The sequence below is a fragment of the Lagenorhynchus albirostris genome, chromosome 1 (genome assembly GCF_949774975.1).
Source record: "Lagenorhynchus albirostris chromosome 1, mLagAlb1.1, whole genome shotgun sequence".
In the NCBI taxonomy this organism is placed as follows: Eukaryota; Metazoa; Chordata; class Mammalia; order Artiodactyla; family Delphinidae; genus Lagenorhynchus; species Lagenorhynchus albirostris.
In genome coordinates, this window is record NC_083095.1 from 76,637,873 (window position 1) to 76,654,794 (window position 16,922).

General features: G+C 47.7%; 3 protein-coding genes and 1 pseudogene across 5 annotated transcripts; 2 read left to right on the forward strand and 2 right to left on the reverse strand.

Annotated features, from left to right (window-relative positions):
- The first annotated feature begins 1,135 nt into the window (after positions 1–1,135).
- PIP4P1 (phosphatidylinositol-4,5-bisphosphate 4-phosphatase 1) lies at positions 1,136–4,854 on the forward strand. Of its 3 annotated transcripts, none has more exons than XM_060146589.1 (7): positions 1,136–1,526; positions 1,867–2,057; positions 2,426–2,532; positions 2,985–3,090; positions 3,295–3,347; positions 3,445–3,535; positions 4,015–4,854. In XM_060146589.1, the coding sequence occupies exons 1-7, from the start codon at positions 1,136–1,138 to the stop codon at positions 4,156–4,158; spliced, it is 1,083 nt and encodes a 360-aa protein (XP_060002572.1). In that variant the 3' UTR covers positions 4,159–4,854. The 3 variants fall into 3 exon arrangements, with proteins under 3 accessions (XP_060002572.1, XP_060002580.1, XP_060002588.1); XM_060146597.1 differs by having other exon boundaries at positions 1,271–1,547; positions 1,867–2,007; XM_060146605.1 differs by having other exon boundaries at positions 1,272–1,547.
- An 86-nt stretch (positions 4,855–4,940) lies between these two features.
- Positions 4,941–8,123, reverse strand: APEX1 (apurinic/apyrimidinic endodeoxyribonuclease 1). Its single transcript, XM_060146626.1, has 5 exons — positions 8,005–8,123; positions 7,572–7,697; positions 7,171–7,358; positions 5,880–6,072; positions 4,941–5,738 (listed from the first exon to the last, which is right to left on the reverse strand). The coding sequence occupies exons 2-5, from the start codon at positions 7,627–7,629 to the stop codon at positions 5,221–5,223; spliced, it is 957 nt and encodes a 318-aa protein (XP_060002609.1). The 5' UTR covers positions 7,630–7,697; positions 8,005–8,123; the 3' UTR covers positions 4,941–5,220.
- Positions 7,789–15,272, forward strand: OSGEP (O-sialoglycoprotein endopeptidase). The gene is made up of 11 exons (XM_060146616.1): positions 7,789–8,726; positions 9,834–9,953; positions 10,135–10,310; positions 12,979–13,074; positions 13,211–13,260; positions 13,407–13,485; positions 14,135–14,200; positions 14,313–14,403; positions 14,642–14,717; positions 14,819–14,917; positions 15,071–15,272. The coding sequence occupies exons 1-11, from the start codon at positions 8,612–8,614 to the stop codon at positions 15,108–15,110; spliced, it is 1,008 nt and encodes a 335-aa protein (XP_060002599.1). The 5' UTR covers positions 7,789–8,611; the 3' UTR covers positions 15,111–15,272.
- Positions 10,395–10,734, reverse strand: LOC132518651 (large ribosomal subunit protein eL27-like; annotated as a pseudogene).
- Positions 15,273–16,922: the final 1,650 nt, after the last annotated feature.

A 16,922-nucleotide genomic window follows, 5' to 3' on the forward strand; every position in this document is an offset into this window, starting at 1 on the left:
CTCTTTGTTGTGGTGTGCGGGCTTCCCGCTGCGGTGGTTTCTCTTGTTACGAAGCACGGGCTCTAGGCGCACAGGCTTCAGTAGTTGTGGCACGTGGGCTCGGTAGTTGTGGCACACGGGCTTAGCTGCTCCGCGGCAGGTGGGAATCTTCCCGGAGCAGGGATTGAACCCATGTTCCCTGCATTGGCAGGCGGATTCTTAACCACTACGCCACCTGGGAAGTCCTGGCTGTATGTTTAAATGTTTGAGCTGCTTAAGATCTTTTCCAATACTTGTCAGAAAAACCTCCATTAGCAGTCTCCTGGCTGGGGGCAAAGCAGAGACAAGTCTAAAGACTGTTATGCCATATAAGGTGACTAAAATCTCTTTGAACTTGATTGGTAACTCAGTCAAAAAACTCTTATCATACATATATGTTTAAAATTGGGGGTCACAAAATTGAGTAAAATGATGAGACATTCTTTCAGCGATAGAGACAGACTCATACAAAGATGATTTCATAATTTAACCAGGGATGGTGGGAGGGTGGGATCTGCAAGGCAGCTTCCTGGAGAAGCCGGTCTTGTGTCCTGTTCCAGAAGTGACTTCAGTGAGAAAGCCTGGGGTGAAAATCTTAACGTTTTAATCCATTTCCTTCTGGCACATCTTCACCCTCACTTTTTACAGGTATTCCTTTGAGTAGAGTGGCTAACTATTGCCTACCGTTCCTACTCCCGGTGCATAGAGCAGCCCAAACTCCCTCACGCTTTCACTGCAGCTCATTGAGCCACGCCCCCAGGTTCTGGCTCTAAGTTCGGGCCAATAAAGTTGCGCCCCAAGGATCGCAGGACCAGGGAAGGGAAGCCTCCAGCCAATGAGAGGCCAATTATAACCTCAAAGAGTAGAAAAATCTTTTAGTGATGTTTTTGGACTAATAAGGAGCAATGACTATGCGCCCGCTCTGGGCGACTAGAGGACCGGCGGCTGCCTGAAACACCAGTGAGCTGAAGCAGCTCTGCCCCACCTCCTGGTCTGGAGGTAGCGCGATGGGCCACGCTTCCAATAGCTCGAAGAACTTCTCGTCACGTGCAGTTTTTGCAGGCCCAGCGGCGTCCTGAAAGTCATGTGACAGTTGACGATGGCGCCATTCTCCCCAATGGAAAATAGGAGCTGCCTTCACAGGACCAGAAATTGGTTTGTCTCCGCGAATAATAGCACGACGGGGGCGGGGATAGCCTATCAAGTGCTGTGGGCGAAACGGGGCGGGGCAGGCCACTGGTTGCGGGCGAGCTGGCCGCGCGGCGCGCAGGCGCCCTTGGGACCCGGTAGCGGCGGCGGTGGCTGCGGCGACGGCGGCGGCGAAGAGCCGGATCCTTGGCCAAAGCGGGAGGCGGCGGTGGAGGCCATGGCGGCAGATGGAGAGCGATCCCCGCTGCTCTCTGAGCCCATCGACGGTGGCGCCGGCGGCAACGGATTAGTGGGGCCGGGCGGGAGTGGGGCTGGGCCCGGGGGAGGCCTGACCCCCTCCGCACCACCGTACGGAGCCGGTAAACATGCCCCGCCCCAGGGTAAGACGGGGCGGGTCCGAGGTGTTCCCGGGGGTACTCTGAGAGGAGCAGGGGGCGGGACCGAGGGCGGGGGCGGGGCCCAAGCGCCAGGTGCGGAGCTGTTGCACCTGTGACCGGGGGCGGCTTCCTTCCCTCCGCAATCGCGACCGGAGCTTCGGAGCGGAAGGGGGTTCTGAGGAATCTGATCGAAGCACTGATCATAAGATCCCGCTGAGCTTGTCAGAAGGCTTGAGGACCAGCAAGAGTTGCCTTACTCTGTGTAGCTTCAGTGGGGGTGTCAGCAACTGATGCCAGCCCTTCTTTTTACCTTCCTCTCCAGCATTTCCCCCGTTCCCCGAGGGACACCCAGCCGTGTTGCCTGGGGAGGACCCACCCCCCTATTCACCCCTGACCAGCCCGGACAGTGGGAGTGCTCCCATGATCACCTGCAGAGTCTGCCAGTCTCTCATCAACGTGGAAGGCAAGATGCATCAGCATGTAGTCAAATGTGGCGTCTGCAATGAAGCCACTGTGAGTTATACAAATCTGTGAAATGGGTCCTGTTTCCTAGATCCTCTTTCTGATCCCTTGATTCTAGACCCGGACCTTCAGGCGTTAGCCAGCTGCTCTTGATGAAACCCAGGTTTCAGTTCCAGGAGTTTCACACAGCCATTTCCCCAGAAGCCACTCACCAAAGCTAATATTTACCATCCCTCACCTTCATACCTATCTTGGATACTTAAGCTTAGTTTTCATTTGCAAATCTCATGTTATATGCCTTTCATTTCTCTGTCCCGTCTAAGATTTTATCTCTCTGATCTCTCCTCAGAAGGTTTTTGGAGGAATTGGAAGGAATTGGGATTAGAGGTTTGCTTACCGATGTCCCCATTATTCTCTAGCCAATCAAGAATGCACCCCCAGGGAAAAAATATGTTCGATGCCCCTGCAACTGTCTCCTTATCTGCAAAGTGACTTCCCAGCGGATCGCCTGCCCTCGGCCATACTGGTGAGAGGGATAATTTGGGGAAGGGCATTAGTGGGGAAAATCGGAAAGCCGAAAAAGGGTGAATGTTTATCGAGAATGTAAAGGTGAGAGAGACTGGTGTTTATTTAGAAGGAGAAAAAGCTAAGGACTGTTGTGCCTCTAGAATGTTATAGCCATCTTTCTCATCTCTCAATAAAAAGATTGGGAGAAAAGTGGTGTCCTTTAGGAAGATGCAGAGTGTCAGAGACTGGGTGAATTATCCTGAGGTAAAAGGGAAATTAGAGGCCTGAAGTTTAAGCGATGCTCTTCCTCAAGGATTCTCTGCGGTAGGGCTGGGGGGGGGCAGAGTATCTTAAATGTACAGAGAAGTAGAGGGACTTAGAGAGCCAGGGAGTGGGGGATGTAAAGGAGGAATAATGTAGGGATCCTTAGGATTGAAAACTTTAAAAACATAGCCTTTTCCTTCTGTACAGCAAAAGAATCATCAACCTGGGGCCTGTGCATCCGGGACCTTTGAGTCCAGAACCACAACCTGTGGGTGTCAGGGTCATCTGTGGACATTGCAAGAATACTTTTCTGGTGAGGAGAGGTATTGGGAAGCCCTGGGGGACGAGGGGTGGGCAGCGGAGAAGTAGTCATGAATATATTTCTGAGTTATGATAATGAATCCTGAAAAGGTCTGTTTTATGAGGACCCATTTCCCAGCCTCCACTGCCCCAGGGCTCTCATTGAAGATGATGCTGCTTCTACTATTTATTGGTTTCTCTTTTCCTTTCTCCGTAGTGGACAGAGTTCACAGACCGAACCTTGGCCCGTTGCCCTCACTGCAGGAAAGTGTGAGTGATTAGAGAGCGGCATCGTTGAGCTGGGTAGTGAATAGAGTAAAAGCTACAGGGCCATTGTAAGTATCCATTTTTGTTTGCCTCCCCACAGGTCATCTATTGGGCGCAGATATCCACGAAAGAGATGTATCTGCTGCTTCTTGCTTGGCTTACTCTTGGCAGTCACTGCCACTGGCCTTGCTGTGAGTAACCTTGATCCAACCCCTTTCATTCTGCAGCCTCGTCTCTGTAGGCTAAGATTGGGGAAATGGCTATCCTAAAAAGAAGTGAAAGAAACTGTTTTTGTTTGTCTTAACGTGTAGATGAACTGAAGTTGAAGGAGACTGATAAACGGTCTTCACTGTTACTATCAGAGTAGAAAACAGCTATCTTCTTTATACAGAGGATAGAAAAATAGAGCAGTGGTTTAGATTGAGTTGCTATTAGGAAACCTGGCTTGGTTGTCAGACATGAAGAAAAACTGACAGATGTCTGGGATTGTTTATGTTCCTGCCTAGTGGAGGGAGCTAGACAGCTGGGCCTTTTAAAAGGTCCCTGAAGGCGGCTGCATGTGGATAGGGGACAGAGACTGAAGCTTGAGTTCCATGTTACTGTTACTAGGGCTCCTACAAAGTGGTGAGAGATCAACAGTAACCTCATCTTCCTTTTTCTTCTTCATCAGTTTGGCACATGGAAGCATGCACAACGATACGGAGGCATCTATGCAGCCTGGGCATTTGTCATCCTGTTGGCTGTGCTGTGTTTGGGCCGGGCCCTCTATTGGGCCTGTATGAAGGTCAGCCACCCTGTCCAGAACTTCTCCTGAGCCCCACGATGACCCACAGACTGCCTGGCCCCGTCCAGGTGGGGACAGTGACACTATAAAGGGAGTGATGGTAAAAGGCTCCCTGGGCTTCTATAAGGGGAGCCAAGCAGCTGCCTTCCTTTTCCCTGCAGAGAGGTAGGAAGGAACCAGGCCCTCACCTAGGTTTGGAGGAATAAGTAAACCACTGCTGGCCATCTGCTTTCCTCCAGTGGTTGCTGTGTTTAGGGTGAAGTAGGCGGAAAGTTTCCCCTAAACCTGGGTCCTAAAAGACGGTTCTAGCCTTGTCCTTCCTATACGCTCCCTGAGAGCCATTCCTGTCCCTTACACATTCCAGGGCAGGGTGGGGGTGGGTAGCCCTGGGGGTCTCCCTCCCTCTTGTGCACCATTAGGACCTTGCTGCTGCTATTGCACTTCATCAGGGGCTGGCTCTGGTCTCAGCACCCTCAGTCTCCTCTCCCCCATTCCACGTCCTCTGGGGGTGGGGTCAGCCGCTGCTCTGTACAGAACCACAGGAACTGATGTATATATAACTATTTAATGTGGGGTATGGTCCCCTAGTCCTGTATTTCCTATAATTCCTCCTTTTCAACCTTACCCCCCAGTTGCAGTATTTAACTGGGCTGAGTAGGGTTGCTCTGTCATGGGGGAAGTTAGGGACTCATCCTGTGCTTGTAAATAAATAAGGTCATGACTCTACTCTTCCAGTTGTTAAATCTGTGTGTATGAAAGGATGAGGGGAATTTTTAGCCCCACAAAGGGGTAGAATACAAAGACAGCAAGGCTGAAACTATGACTCTTTATTTTCACATGGACAGTTCAAAGGAAGTCATCAGTAGTTTTGTTTAATGTAAAAAAAAAAGTATCCCGCCCCCCGACACACACACACATAAATCATGGAGAATTTAATTCTGTTTCTAGAAGCCTGGTTAAAGGATTCATAGTTTAGAAGGGAAATAACAGTGCAGATTTCTCTAGAGAGCAGTTTTTAAAGCTTGGGAGTAAGAAGTTTAAAGCTAGTTTAGTGGGCTTATTTCCCAGGCTCAAATTGATTTGGGGGAGGTGTCACAGTGCTAGATACAGGGTGATGGGACAGTGGTCACTGCCCAGAGCCTTGGAACGGATCTTGCTGTCACACAAAGCAGGCAACAGAGAGTGAGACAATAAGAAGTAATCAAGGCGCCAACCAACGTTTTTGGATCGCGCGTTCATCATGTATGTCCAAAAGGTATAGGCATAGGCCGTGTTGGGGTAGAGGTGCCGGAAACTGTCAGTCAGCGGCACAGCCTGCAGCAATTCCCCAAAGCCATGACGCTCTTCTGGAGTGAAGCCAGCATTCTTTTTGTTTCCCTTTGGGTTGCGAAGATCAATTTCTTCATGAGCCACATTGAGGTCCCCACATAGCACAAGGGGCTTGCGGGAAGCCAAACCCTTCAGGAATTTGCGAAAGGCTTCATCCCAGCGCTGCCGGTACTCCAGGCGCACCAGACCTCGGCCTGCATTAGGTACATAGGCTGTCACCAGCACAAATGCATCATATTCAGCCACAATCACTCTGCCTTCCTGATCATGTTCCTCTTCACCTACAGAAACAATGAAACAATTAGCAAAAAGAAGTTTAAGAAAGGGAAAGCAAAGAATAAAGGGATCAAGAATTGGGGCTGGAGTGGGATATCAGCAACTGGTTTGGAAGAGCTGGGCTTTAGCAATCAACAGGGTCTCACCAATGCCATAGGAGACTTTGAGTGGGCACTGGCGGGAGAGTAGGCCCACACCACTGTACCCTTCCTTGTCTGAAGGAGCTGACCAGTACTGATGGGATAGTCCAGAGAGTGCTTGAAGTTCAGCTGGTAGTTTGTTCTCAGAACATTTGGTCTCTTGGAGGCACAGGATATCTGGGGCTTCCTCCTTTACCCACTGTGAGCGAAATGAAAGGTAGAAAAAGTATTATCAATTCAGCAGACATTTACTGAAGAATCTATGTGCTAAGTACTAGAGATACACAGGTGAGGGACTTCCCTGATGGCACAGTGGTTAGTTAAGAATCCACCTGCCAATGCAGGGGACATGGGTTCATCCCTGGTCCGGGAAGATCCCACATGCCGCGGAGCTACTAAGCCCGTGTGCCACAACTACTGAGCCTGTGGGCCTAGAGCCCGTGCTCTGCAACAAGAGAAGCCACAGCAATGAAAACCCCGTGCACCACAACAAAGAGTAGCCCCTGCTCACCCCAACTAGAGAAAGCCCGCGCGCAGCAACAAGACCCAATGCAGCCATAAATAAATAAATAGGACAGTCTCCGCAGAAGGAGTATAAGTCTAGCAACACAGTATTTGAAGTTATAAGTTACATAAGTGGCAGGGAGACAAGAAAGAGTGTTCCATGCAACACTGAGAAGATTGGTTTTTTCCCTATAGGCAATGGATAGCCAGCTAAGATTTTTTAAGTAGTTATTTAAATGTTGGATATGCAGGAAATAAAATGGAACAAGTCCAGTAACGAGGTTTTTCTGACATGCTAGGAAAAAGATGAGGACATTAAATAAAACAATGGCAGTGGAACTGGTGGAATGGCATCTAAGAAATACAAGTGGGGGGCTTCCCTGGTGGCACAGTGGTTAAGAATCCGGCTGCCAATGCAGGGAACACGGGTTCGAGCCCCGGTCGGAAAAATCCCACATGCTGCGGAGCAACTAAGCCCGTGCGCCACAACTACTGGGCCTGCGCTCTAGAGCCCCCGCTCCGCAACAAGAAAAGCCACCGCAATGAGAAGCCCCCGCTAACCACAACCAAGAGTAGCCCCCGCTTGCCACAATTAGAGAAAGCCCCCGCTTAGCAACTAAGACCCAACGCAGCCAAAAATAAATAAATTTATAAAGAGAAAAGAAATACAAGTGGTATGATTTGGTGAAAACTTTGTATCTCTGCCACAAGAAAACGACAGTGCTAGGAACTAAAATGGGAAAAGGTGATTAACCCCCAAGATCAGTACCCCCCTCCCCTTAATTCCACTCACATCTAAACCTTTCTTCTTTATCCAGGCTCGAAGCCCATCCACATTCCAGGAGCAGATCTTCAGTGTGGCTGATTTGCCACCGGGTGAGGTTTTCTGATCTGGGGGGTCCTCATACATGACTGTCCCCTCTCCTGCTGCCTCTTTTTCATTTTTTTTCGCTCCTGCCTTGCTCTTCTTGGCCTCTGGCTCTATAAAATAAGTAATACACAATGATGTAAGTTGGCGATAACCAACTTTGATCCGCAGTTAACTATAGATCCACCGAGAGCCTGCAGTTGCCGCGACTTCTTCACAAACTGCAAAAATGAGTATACAGTCGGTCCGTACCTCTCGTTCATCAAGGGAATTATAGACATCCCCATCGCAGCCTCTAGGGAGATGGGCCTATTTCATTCTCTTACCAATCTTGGGCTCTTCCCCGTCTTCTGCCACCGCTCCCTTTTTCCCACGTTTCGGCATCACTGTAACAAACACCCTTCTGCACCAGTTCCACGTCGCCCACCGAAGCAGTATACTTATCGCGTTGCCTACAGACGCAAAGAAGTAGTGAAACCAGCTAGGCCTGGGGAAGACTCCCCCCTCGGGCGCCCCCGCACCAAGTCCCGCCTTTCAAACCGTATTATCTCTGAATTCTTTTCCCGCCTCGGTGCACCATCGGCCTTTCAGCCCCTCATTCTCAAACCTAGATCATTTCATAGTGCCTCCTACCCTCCTCACGAGATCGGCCCTCCAGCCAATCGACGGACTTAATTAAGAATCCCGACTTAGGCTTGCCGATCAAAAGTCCAGAGAAGTCCCTACGATGGACAAAACAACAACAACCCTGTAGCTGACCTGCTTGGGTCGCAGCCTGGCTCCTCCTTAACCCAGCACAAAGAATGGAGCACGATGTGCCCCCACGTGGGTAACTGGCGTGGTCACGTGATCTGAGATGCGCCTCCAGTGGCGGAGGAATGCGGGTGATTGGTCTGTTTGTACCACGTGACCGAAAGCTCAGCCTTCCCAGCCTTCTCCGTGACTCCGGGGCACTGAAGGCCCCAATCCTCCATTCTTGGGCTGTTCATCGCTATGCCAGAATCACGACTCCTTCTGCCACCTTGACCGGAGATCCCAGAGCTGTCTAAGAGAGAACAAAATCAGTGGAGAAGGCTGGGCTGGACCATGGGAGAGAGGCAGAGGAACGGATAGGAATTTAAGGAGCAGATGCCGACTCAGTGTTCCTGGCAGTTAAGAGAACAGGTCCTCGAAGGGGCCTTGATGGGTCGCCGTGACGACAGGGGTTGGAGCTGGCGCCGGCGCGCTACCAGCGGGAATTCTTTGGTATCTGTTCTGGTGCGTGCTGCTCCTTAGCAGTCACCGACTCGTTTTCTTCAGCGACCCAGAGTCTGCGTCCCAGCACGGACTGGTGCGGGCTTCACGGCCCCAGTGGTAGCTAGGAGCCATGCCGGCGGTTTTGGGTTTTGAAGGCAGCGCCAACAAGATTGGCGTGGGAGTAGTACGGGATGGCGTGGTGCTGGCGAACCCGCGGCGGACTTACGTCACGCCTCCAGGCACAGGTACGGGAGTAGGGAACTTATAGTTTGCGGCGCACTTCTCCGCACAGCATCACCTGCAGTCTTCCTAAACATTAGTGAAGAAAGGTGTGGAGCGCATTGTCCCCTCATAGTTTTTGATCTAAGTCTCTGAGATTATGTGACAGTGTTATCACAAGGCTGATGGATAGAAGAGTCACAGACACTTGAACCTGGATCTTCTGAGCTCCTTCAGCATCTTTTACGTGCTAATCGTCAGCTGGCTGTTGGCTACAAAAATAGATGTATAAGCTTGTTATGGAGCTGGACATGTAGACAGAACTTCACATTACAGTGTGATAAATAGTAGATGCAGTCAAAATACACTAGAATGAGAAAGAGTGTAAAGACTCCCAGCCTAGGTGTAGACAGAACTGGCTGGCTTTGCAATATTCAGTAGTTGTTTTTGGACTTCTGTATTCTCGAAATGAGAACGGTAATACCTGCATCATTGGGTCTTGAGAATTAAAAAACCAGACACATTATCACTTTTAGTAAACGTTATTTGTAAATTATATTGTAACTTGTCTACCCTCCCCGCAAACATCTGCTTATGTAGGAGAAGGCAACTGACTTGCATATACCTGAAAAGCCTCTGTGAGCAGGCGATGTTGTGACAGGTTACTCATTAGGAATGTATATATATGTTTAGCACTCACTCTTGGCATTTGGGCACCAAGAATGTGAAGATAAATAAAATAGCCAGTGCTTTGAGATGCTCATGGTTAAACTGGGAAAAGTACGGATAATTATAATGCTATAATTGTTATATGTTACATGTAGTATGTTAAATTCAATGATGTGTTAAATTCATGCACACGATTTGTAGGGTCACAGAAGATCACCAAAAAGTATGAGGTAGGTATCACTTGAATTGAATCCTGAGTAGGAGTTGGGTATGAAGAAGGGCATTTCTGAGAGCTGTTTAGCCTAGCTGAACAGGCTGGAAAGACTATATCTGAAAACATAGAAGACAGGATGCTTGAGAAAAGGGAAAAGGACTCTTCCTACCCCACTAAAACGTCTGTTTTGACTTCTACCTCCCTTTCTATAGAAAAACTCTGTGATCTCTGACTTGTGTCCATCTCTTAGGATTCCTTCCAGGTGCTACTGCCAGGCACCACCGAGCTGTTATCCTGGACCTGCTGCAGGAGGCACTAACAGAGGCTGGATTAACCTCCAAGGATATTGATTGCATTGCATACACCAAAGGTATGGCTGGGAGAGTGGGTGACAGTGGAAGAATATACCTGGAGCCTGGCTAGGTCAAAACAGCCTGCAGCTCACCTCTGCTACCACCACTAACAGCACCCAACCTTCACATCCCCTGCTTCCCCCGGCTCTGTTTTTCCCAGTCTCTATAGGATTCTCACTCCCATTTCTGTGCCCGTAGGTCCTGGCATGGGTGCCCCACTGGTTTCTGTGGCTGTCGTAGCCCGTACTGTGGCTCAGTTGTGGAATAAGCCATTGCTGGGTGTTAACCACTGCATAGCCCACATTGAGATGGGCCGCCTCATCACTGGAGCCACCAGCCCAACTGTGCTATATGTCAGTGGAGGAAATACACAGGTATTTAACAGTACTTCACCGTTCCTTCTTTTTGTTTCCCCTCAGAGATTTTTCGTTATTTTTAATGACTGAAACAAAACAGGTCTAAAACCACAGCTTCTGGAAGAACCATTTGTTCTTGCTGGTCTCTCTTCAGACTTGACCTTGGCCTCTTGTTGGGCCGTGTGTTTAAGAGCAGGGTCTCTGAAGACATGCTTGCTGACAACAGTTTTTTCCAAGGGGATATCCACAGAGTACCTTGTGGGCATGAGGTGATTATAGTTATAAACTTTCACAAAAGACTTGATCTCTGACCTCCTGGCGATTTTCTTCTTGCCAGTGGTAGCCATCACTTTGCAGGGATAGCGAGATACCATCATCAGTGTTCTTCATCATGACCCACCAGGAGCAGCACCACCTTCCCAGGTTTCATGAACTTGTCCATTTTGACGGAAACCACTCAGGACTACGGCAGAAAACCTCCACCATTCCTTCTTAATTTCTAAGGCACTGTACCAGCAACTTTCATGTTCCACCTGAGTGGTGGGAACTGCAAGAGCAAAGCTGGGCTCATCTGAAACTAAAATATGATATACTAGAAAACCCACAACAGAGTTTGTGATATCGTATGTTTGGGCAGTATGATAGAACATTAGATGACCTTTATATATATGGCTGTAGAGATAAGGAATTTCCAATTTAGAGAAGGAAAGAATGGTAAGGATTGAAGTATTCAAAATAATGAAAGGATTTTCATTTTCATTATTTTGAAGCTTATTTTTCCTATGAATCTTAGCAGTTAAAACTAAGGGGCACTATCCCATTTGTATCTTTACAACAATTGCATGTTTTGTTTTAGTTACTGGTGATAAATATATAGAAGTTTTTACTCTAAGAGTATGAAAATATAAATAATTTAGAAAACATTTTATGAATGGCAGAAGGTATTTTAAACTTACAGGTGAAGCCAGAGTTGTTTGGGATACCTTATAAGATCTTTTTAGGTTGGGATTAGAGAACTCCAGCCTTCCTTTCCCACATAACACCTGATGGGATTATTGTCAGGAATGGTCATTGTCTCCAGCTTATGAAAGGTTATGTTCTAAAACTTCATCTTGTGAAATAGTTATTAAAGATGAAGCACAGGGGCTTCCCTGGTGGCGCAGTGGTTGAAAGTCCGCCTGCTGATGCGGGGGACACGGGTTCGTGCCCCGGTCTGGGAAGATCCCACATGCCGCGGAGCGGCTGGGCCCGTGAACCATGGCCGCTGAGCCTGCGCGTCCGGAGCCTGTGCTCCGCAACGGGAGAGGCCACAACAGTGAGAGGCCCGCGTACCGCAAAAAAAAAAAAAAAAAAGATGAAGCACACATTCCCGTGAAAATGATGTGGCAACTTTACTGGGTAGAGAGCAAGTAACTGGTTGAGGCCTGAAGGATATCATACAAGGTCACGGACTTGAGGTGTGGAAAGTATCAGTGGAAGCTTACAAGAGTTTATAGAGATGAGCAGCGATGGAATTTTCTGTTCTTTTCCTCCTCCCTTTTTTTTTTTTTTTTTTTTTAATTTTTGCGGTACGCGGGCCTCTCACTGTTGGGGCCTCTCCCGTTGTGGAGCACAGGCTCCGGATGCGCAGGCTTGGCAACCATGGCTCACGGGCCCAGCTGCTCCGCGGCATGTGGGATCTTCCCGGACCGGGGCACGAACCCGTGTCCCCTGCATTGGAAGGCGGACTCTCAACCACTGCGCCACCAGGGAAGCCCTCCTCCTCCCTTTTGAAGCCTGCTTAGGTGTGAAAAACAGAAGATGATTGGGTAGGGAAGTGTAGATGACAGAAGTAGAAAGGCAGAATTTTTTCTTTCCTCTTTTGTTGCCAGCTTTTGACAGTAGAGTAAGAGCTATATCCGAATGGAAGAAAATCCCTAGCAGCACCAGAAAGGGAAAGGGACTTATGGTCCTTAGGAAGTACTCACTGTCAGCAGTGTGGAGCATATGTGTCAGTGGGTGATAAATACTCTCTGTGCTAGAAGCTGGTCACGTATGAAGAACGGACATAAGTTGGTTGCCAGTGCTGAGTTGGATGGGCCATTAGTCTGACCCAGAATGGGGTTTTTGAGTTTGGGGTTTTTTTTGTTGTGTTTGCTGCACTGCGTGACTTGTGGATCTTAGTTCCCCAACCAGGGGTTGAACGAGCACCTTCAGCAGTGAAAGAGCAGAGTCCTAACCACTGGACGGCTAGGGAATTCCCTGGGATTTTTGAGTTTCTTTTAACTCTACCTTGGTGGTTTCCAAATACCACCACCCTCGTAGGATAACCTAGAAGAACTCTGGTTTCCTGCTTCCAAGAAGGAGAGCCTTCCCTAGTACACACTGTCTAGACTGCTTTTAAAGGAATATTAGGAAGCTCCAAGCAAGAAAAATGCATCCAAAGTGATAATTTGCTTCTCCCCTGACCTAGACTACCTTCTGTAGACTAGGAATCTCCTCTGGGAATCCTTGGGGTATACATAGACTTCTCAGATAAGCGCTATTAAAAAGTACCCATTGAGGGTTTGGGAAAGTAGTTTTTCCCATTGCTTATTGCTTTTTGGAAGCTCTAGTGACCATGTTGATCCTCTGCTGTGTTCTTCCCCAAAGCCAAATGCTCCTCTTTACAGACTTGAGGTTTCATGGACATCCTCATCACCCTTAGGTGATTGCGTATTCAGAACATCGTTACCGCATCTTTGGGGAAACCATCGATATTGCTGTGGGTAATTGTCTGGATCGTTTTGCTCGAGTGCTGAAGGTAAGCCATTGAGGCTACAGAGAACATAAGATGTGAATGTATTTGGGGAGAGCCATGGAAAAGGAGGAGGAAAGTAGTAAATTAGCTTCTTATGCTTCCTGGATACCTGACTTCATCCTCTTTTTCATTCTGCTAGATTTCCAATGACCCAAGTCCAGGCTACAACATTGAACAGATGGCAAAGCGGTAAGGGGAATAAGGTGGAAGGAGGCTGACTGGTGGGGCGCCAGGGATTTCCCTGTATATGTGTTAATGAGGTTTGGGAGGGCTTTGGAGGGTGAGCAGCCAGCTGACTACAGGCTTAAGTGCCTCATATACTCACTCCCACATAGAGGCAAGAAGCTAGTTGAGCTGCCATACACTGTAAAGGGGATGGACGTCTCATTCTCAGGGATCTTGTCTTTCATTGAGGTGAGTGTGGGAGAGGTGAGGAGATGGGCACTTCTCATGCCTTTTAATGAAGCACGTGTGTTTTGCTCACCAGTGTATTTTCTACATATAGCATAGTACTGGCCCATGTTAGATGCTGAATAAATTCATTTAGCAAATATTATTGAACATCTTTTGTGTACCAGGTGCTGTTCAAGGCAATTGTGATACAAGATGGAGCAAAACAAAAATCCCTGCCTACTTGGAGCTTGCATTTCATGCAGTGGGGGTGGGAGACAGAAAAAGAAACAAAAAAAAAAAGAGGAGAAATAATAAAATAAAAAGGGTCAGATGGGGACAAGTGCTCTAGAGAAAAATTAACTGGGGTAGGGAATGGAGGGTGCCAGGGTAGACATTCATAATTACTGAGTCTTTTTTTTAAGATAATCACAGTATTTTCTTTCTTTCTTTTCTTTTTTTAAAAATTTTTTTCCCATAATTATTGAATCTTGAAAGACTTCTGCTGGTTTTATAGCTCAGTGCCAGTGAAGGGCAAGGTTGTCGTATAGGATGTACTGGTAAATTGAATTGTGGTGAAACATGGTGATACTCCAAGTGCACTAATTTTTTGCTCATATGTCATCCCCAAACCACAGTTCATTGTTTTGTATGTTTTCCCCTTTAACTATAGGATGTAACCCAGCGGATGCTGGCCACGGGCGAGTGTACTCCTGAGGATCTGTGTTTCTCCCTGCAGGTAATGGAGTGAAAAGCTGGGACAGAAACTTGAAGCTGGAGGAGCTTTTATACAGTAGACAGAACTAAGCTGGGATTGTCTTTGATGTTTTCACCTTGTTTGCCTTCCACAGGAAACTGTGTTTGCAATGCTGGTAGAGATCACAGAGCGAGCCATGGCACATTGTGGCTCCCAGGAGGCCCTCATCGTGGGAGGTGTGGGGTGTATGTATCACTGGACTGTGCTTCTCTTTCCTATTTTGGGGCATGTGTATCCTCCTCCTGATACTCTAAATCTCTAAGGGTTTGGGGAAATTACTCGTTTTATTTCTTGTCCAATGCTTCCCACTCCTTGCCCCTGGAATCCCTACTTCGTTTTCCTAAGTCAGTGCACATGAGGTGTACAGCCAGACTGTGGAGAAATGGCTAAAGGTAAGCTAACTGTACCCCTACCTCTTTGTAGGTAATATGAGGTTACAGGAAATGATGGAGACAATGTGCCAGGAGCGTGGAGCCCGGCTTTTTGCCACAGATGAGAGGTAAAGGCCCATTCCCTTTCTTTATTTCTTTTTTTTTCCCCTCCAATTACTATGATTTTCCATGCTTAGATCATGAATTTCATACCTCTTTTCCTTCCCAGATTCTGCATTGACAATGGAGCCATGATAGCCCAGGCTGGCTGGGAGATGTTTCGGGCTGGACACAGGACTCCTCTCAGTGAATCTGGGGTCACACAGAGGTGAGCAGCCCCTTGGAGGAGGTAAACAGGATTAAATGGGAGGTAGGCAAAAATGTTCAGCAGGGAAGAGGATCCAGAAGCGTGAGGGCAGAGAAGAATGGAAGGTGTTAAGGGGTAACTGTCCACCAAGTTTTTCCTATTTTTTTTTTACAGGTATCGGACAGATGAAGTAGAAGTGACCTGGAGGGACTGACAAGGTTAACAGAATCGGAGTAGATAGCGCCCTACGTGGAGACCAAGGGACCCTGGGCCTTAATCTTTATCCTGACATGAGAATCCTGGCAAGGCTGTGGATGCCCCTCTCCTATCATTTGAACCTCAAGATGACTCAGCATTAAAAACATTTTTGTTTTTATATGTTGATAATCAACTTGTGTTCAGGAAGGATACACAGTTGGCACTGGATAAATTCTTGTTGATGGGGTGATGGGTAAGAAGGCAAGGGGTCAGAGCGGCACCCTGGCAGACTATGCAGGTTGCCTTGGGAGCTGCTGCTCTGGAGCTAAAATTGAGGGGAATCTCTTAGATATTCTAATCTCTTCTTAGTAATGCTATTATCATTGATACTATTTTAGCATCAGATCTTACGCTAATTGCTTTACATTTATCATCTCATTTAAATTCTTTGAAGTATAGGTACTCAGAATTTCCCTGAAAATAGCCCGAAGCCAGGTGTAATTTCATGCTAATTTATAACTCAAAAGTAAAACCATCCCTCTTCCAAACCCTTAGGCCTACAGACATTTCCATTGGCAGCTTGAGGGGGCGGGCCCCAGGTATACACATCTCTGAAATTAACAGCCAGTCATTAGCAAAAATCCCACGTATGCTCAACCTTTTCTCTGTATGTTCCCTTTTTATAGTCCTGCTCTGAGCCCTGATTTCTCCTGAGGACTCTGCTTCTTTTAGTAGTGGTGGTGGTTTCTCTCACACCCATTGTACCACTGGGCCTGGAGGCAGTACAGGTGTCCGCATTTTTTCTTATACTGTATATTTTTTAATATTTATTTATTTGGCTGTGCTGGGTCTTCGTTGCGGCATGCAGGATCTTTAGTTGTGGCATGCGAACTCTTAGTTGCGGCATGTGGGATCTAGTTCCCTGACGAGGGATCGAACCCCGGTCCCCTGCACTGGGAGCATGGAGTCTTAACCACTGGACCGCCAGGCGAGTCCCTTCCTCATACTATTTTTAAGACTATTCTCTCTCATCTCTAACATACCTCAGCTTTGAAACACAAGTCAGTACCTGTGATAAATCTTGGTGATTTAAATATCCATGTAGATAATCTTTCTAACACTCTGGTCTCAGTTCTTTGCTCCTCCAGTGATCTTGTCCTCCACCCCCACTTCAGCTACTCATTCCCTTGGTCATATTCTAGACCTACCACTACTCCATATCTCAATCTCAAACATCCCACCCTCCCACCATTACTTCCTGTCTTTCCAGTTTATTCCACATGCCTTCACGTCCCTCCTCCCACTAAATTCCAGTCATGAGCCCTTTGTTAAGGGCTTACCTCCCTTGCTTCTCTGGCTTTTGTCACACTCAACTCTTCACCAACTTTACTCCTAGATCCATGCAGCTGAAAGGGCTTGGAAGAAACAGGTTGACTTGTCTTTAAATTCATTACCATAAAACTTGAGTGAGTCCTTTATGCTACTAGCAATATCCCCTGGTCCTTTTACTTGCCCGCCCTTTTTTTTGGCCATGCTGCATGGCTTGCGGGATTGGAGTCCTAACCACTCTGCCAGGGAATTCTCCACTTGCCCTTGCTTCTGATCTCTTAAATCTCCAACATCCCTCATTATCAGTGTTACTTTGGTAGAAAATAGAAACAATCAGAAAAGGTTCACAAGCTCCTACCACTATACCTACATACCTTCCAGCATTTATACCTGTAAGCTCTGCTTTCTCTCTTGTTATTGTATACCAGGGATTCTCAACTGGGACTGAGTTTGCTCCCAGAGGACATTTGGTTGATCACAGCCAAAAGGAGGTGGTGCT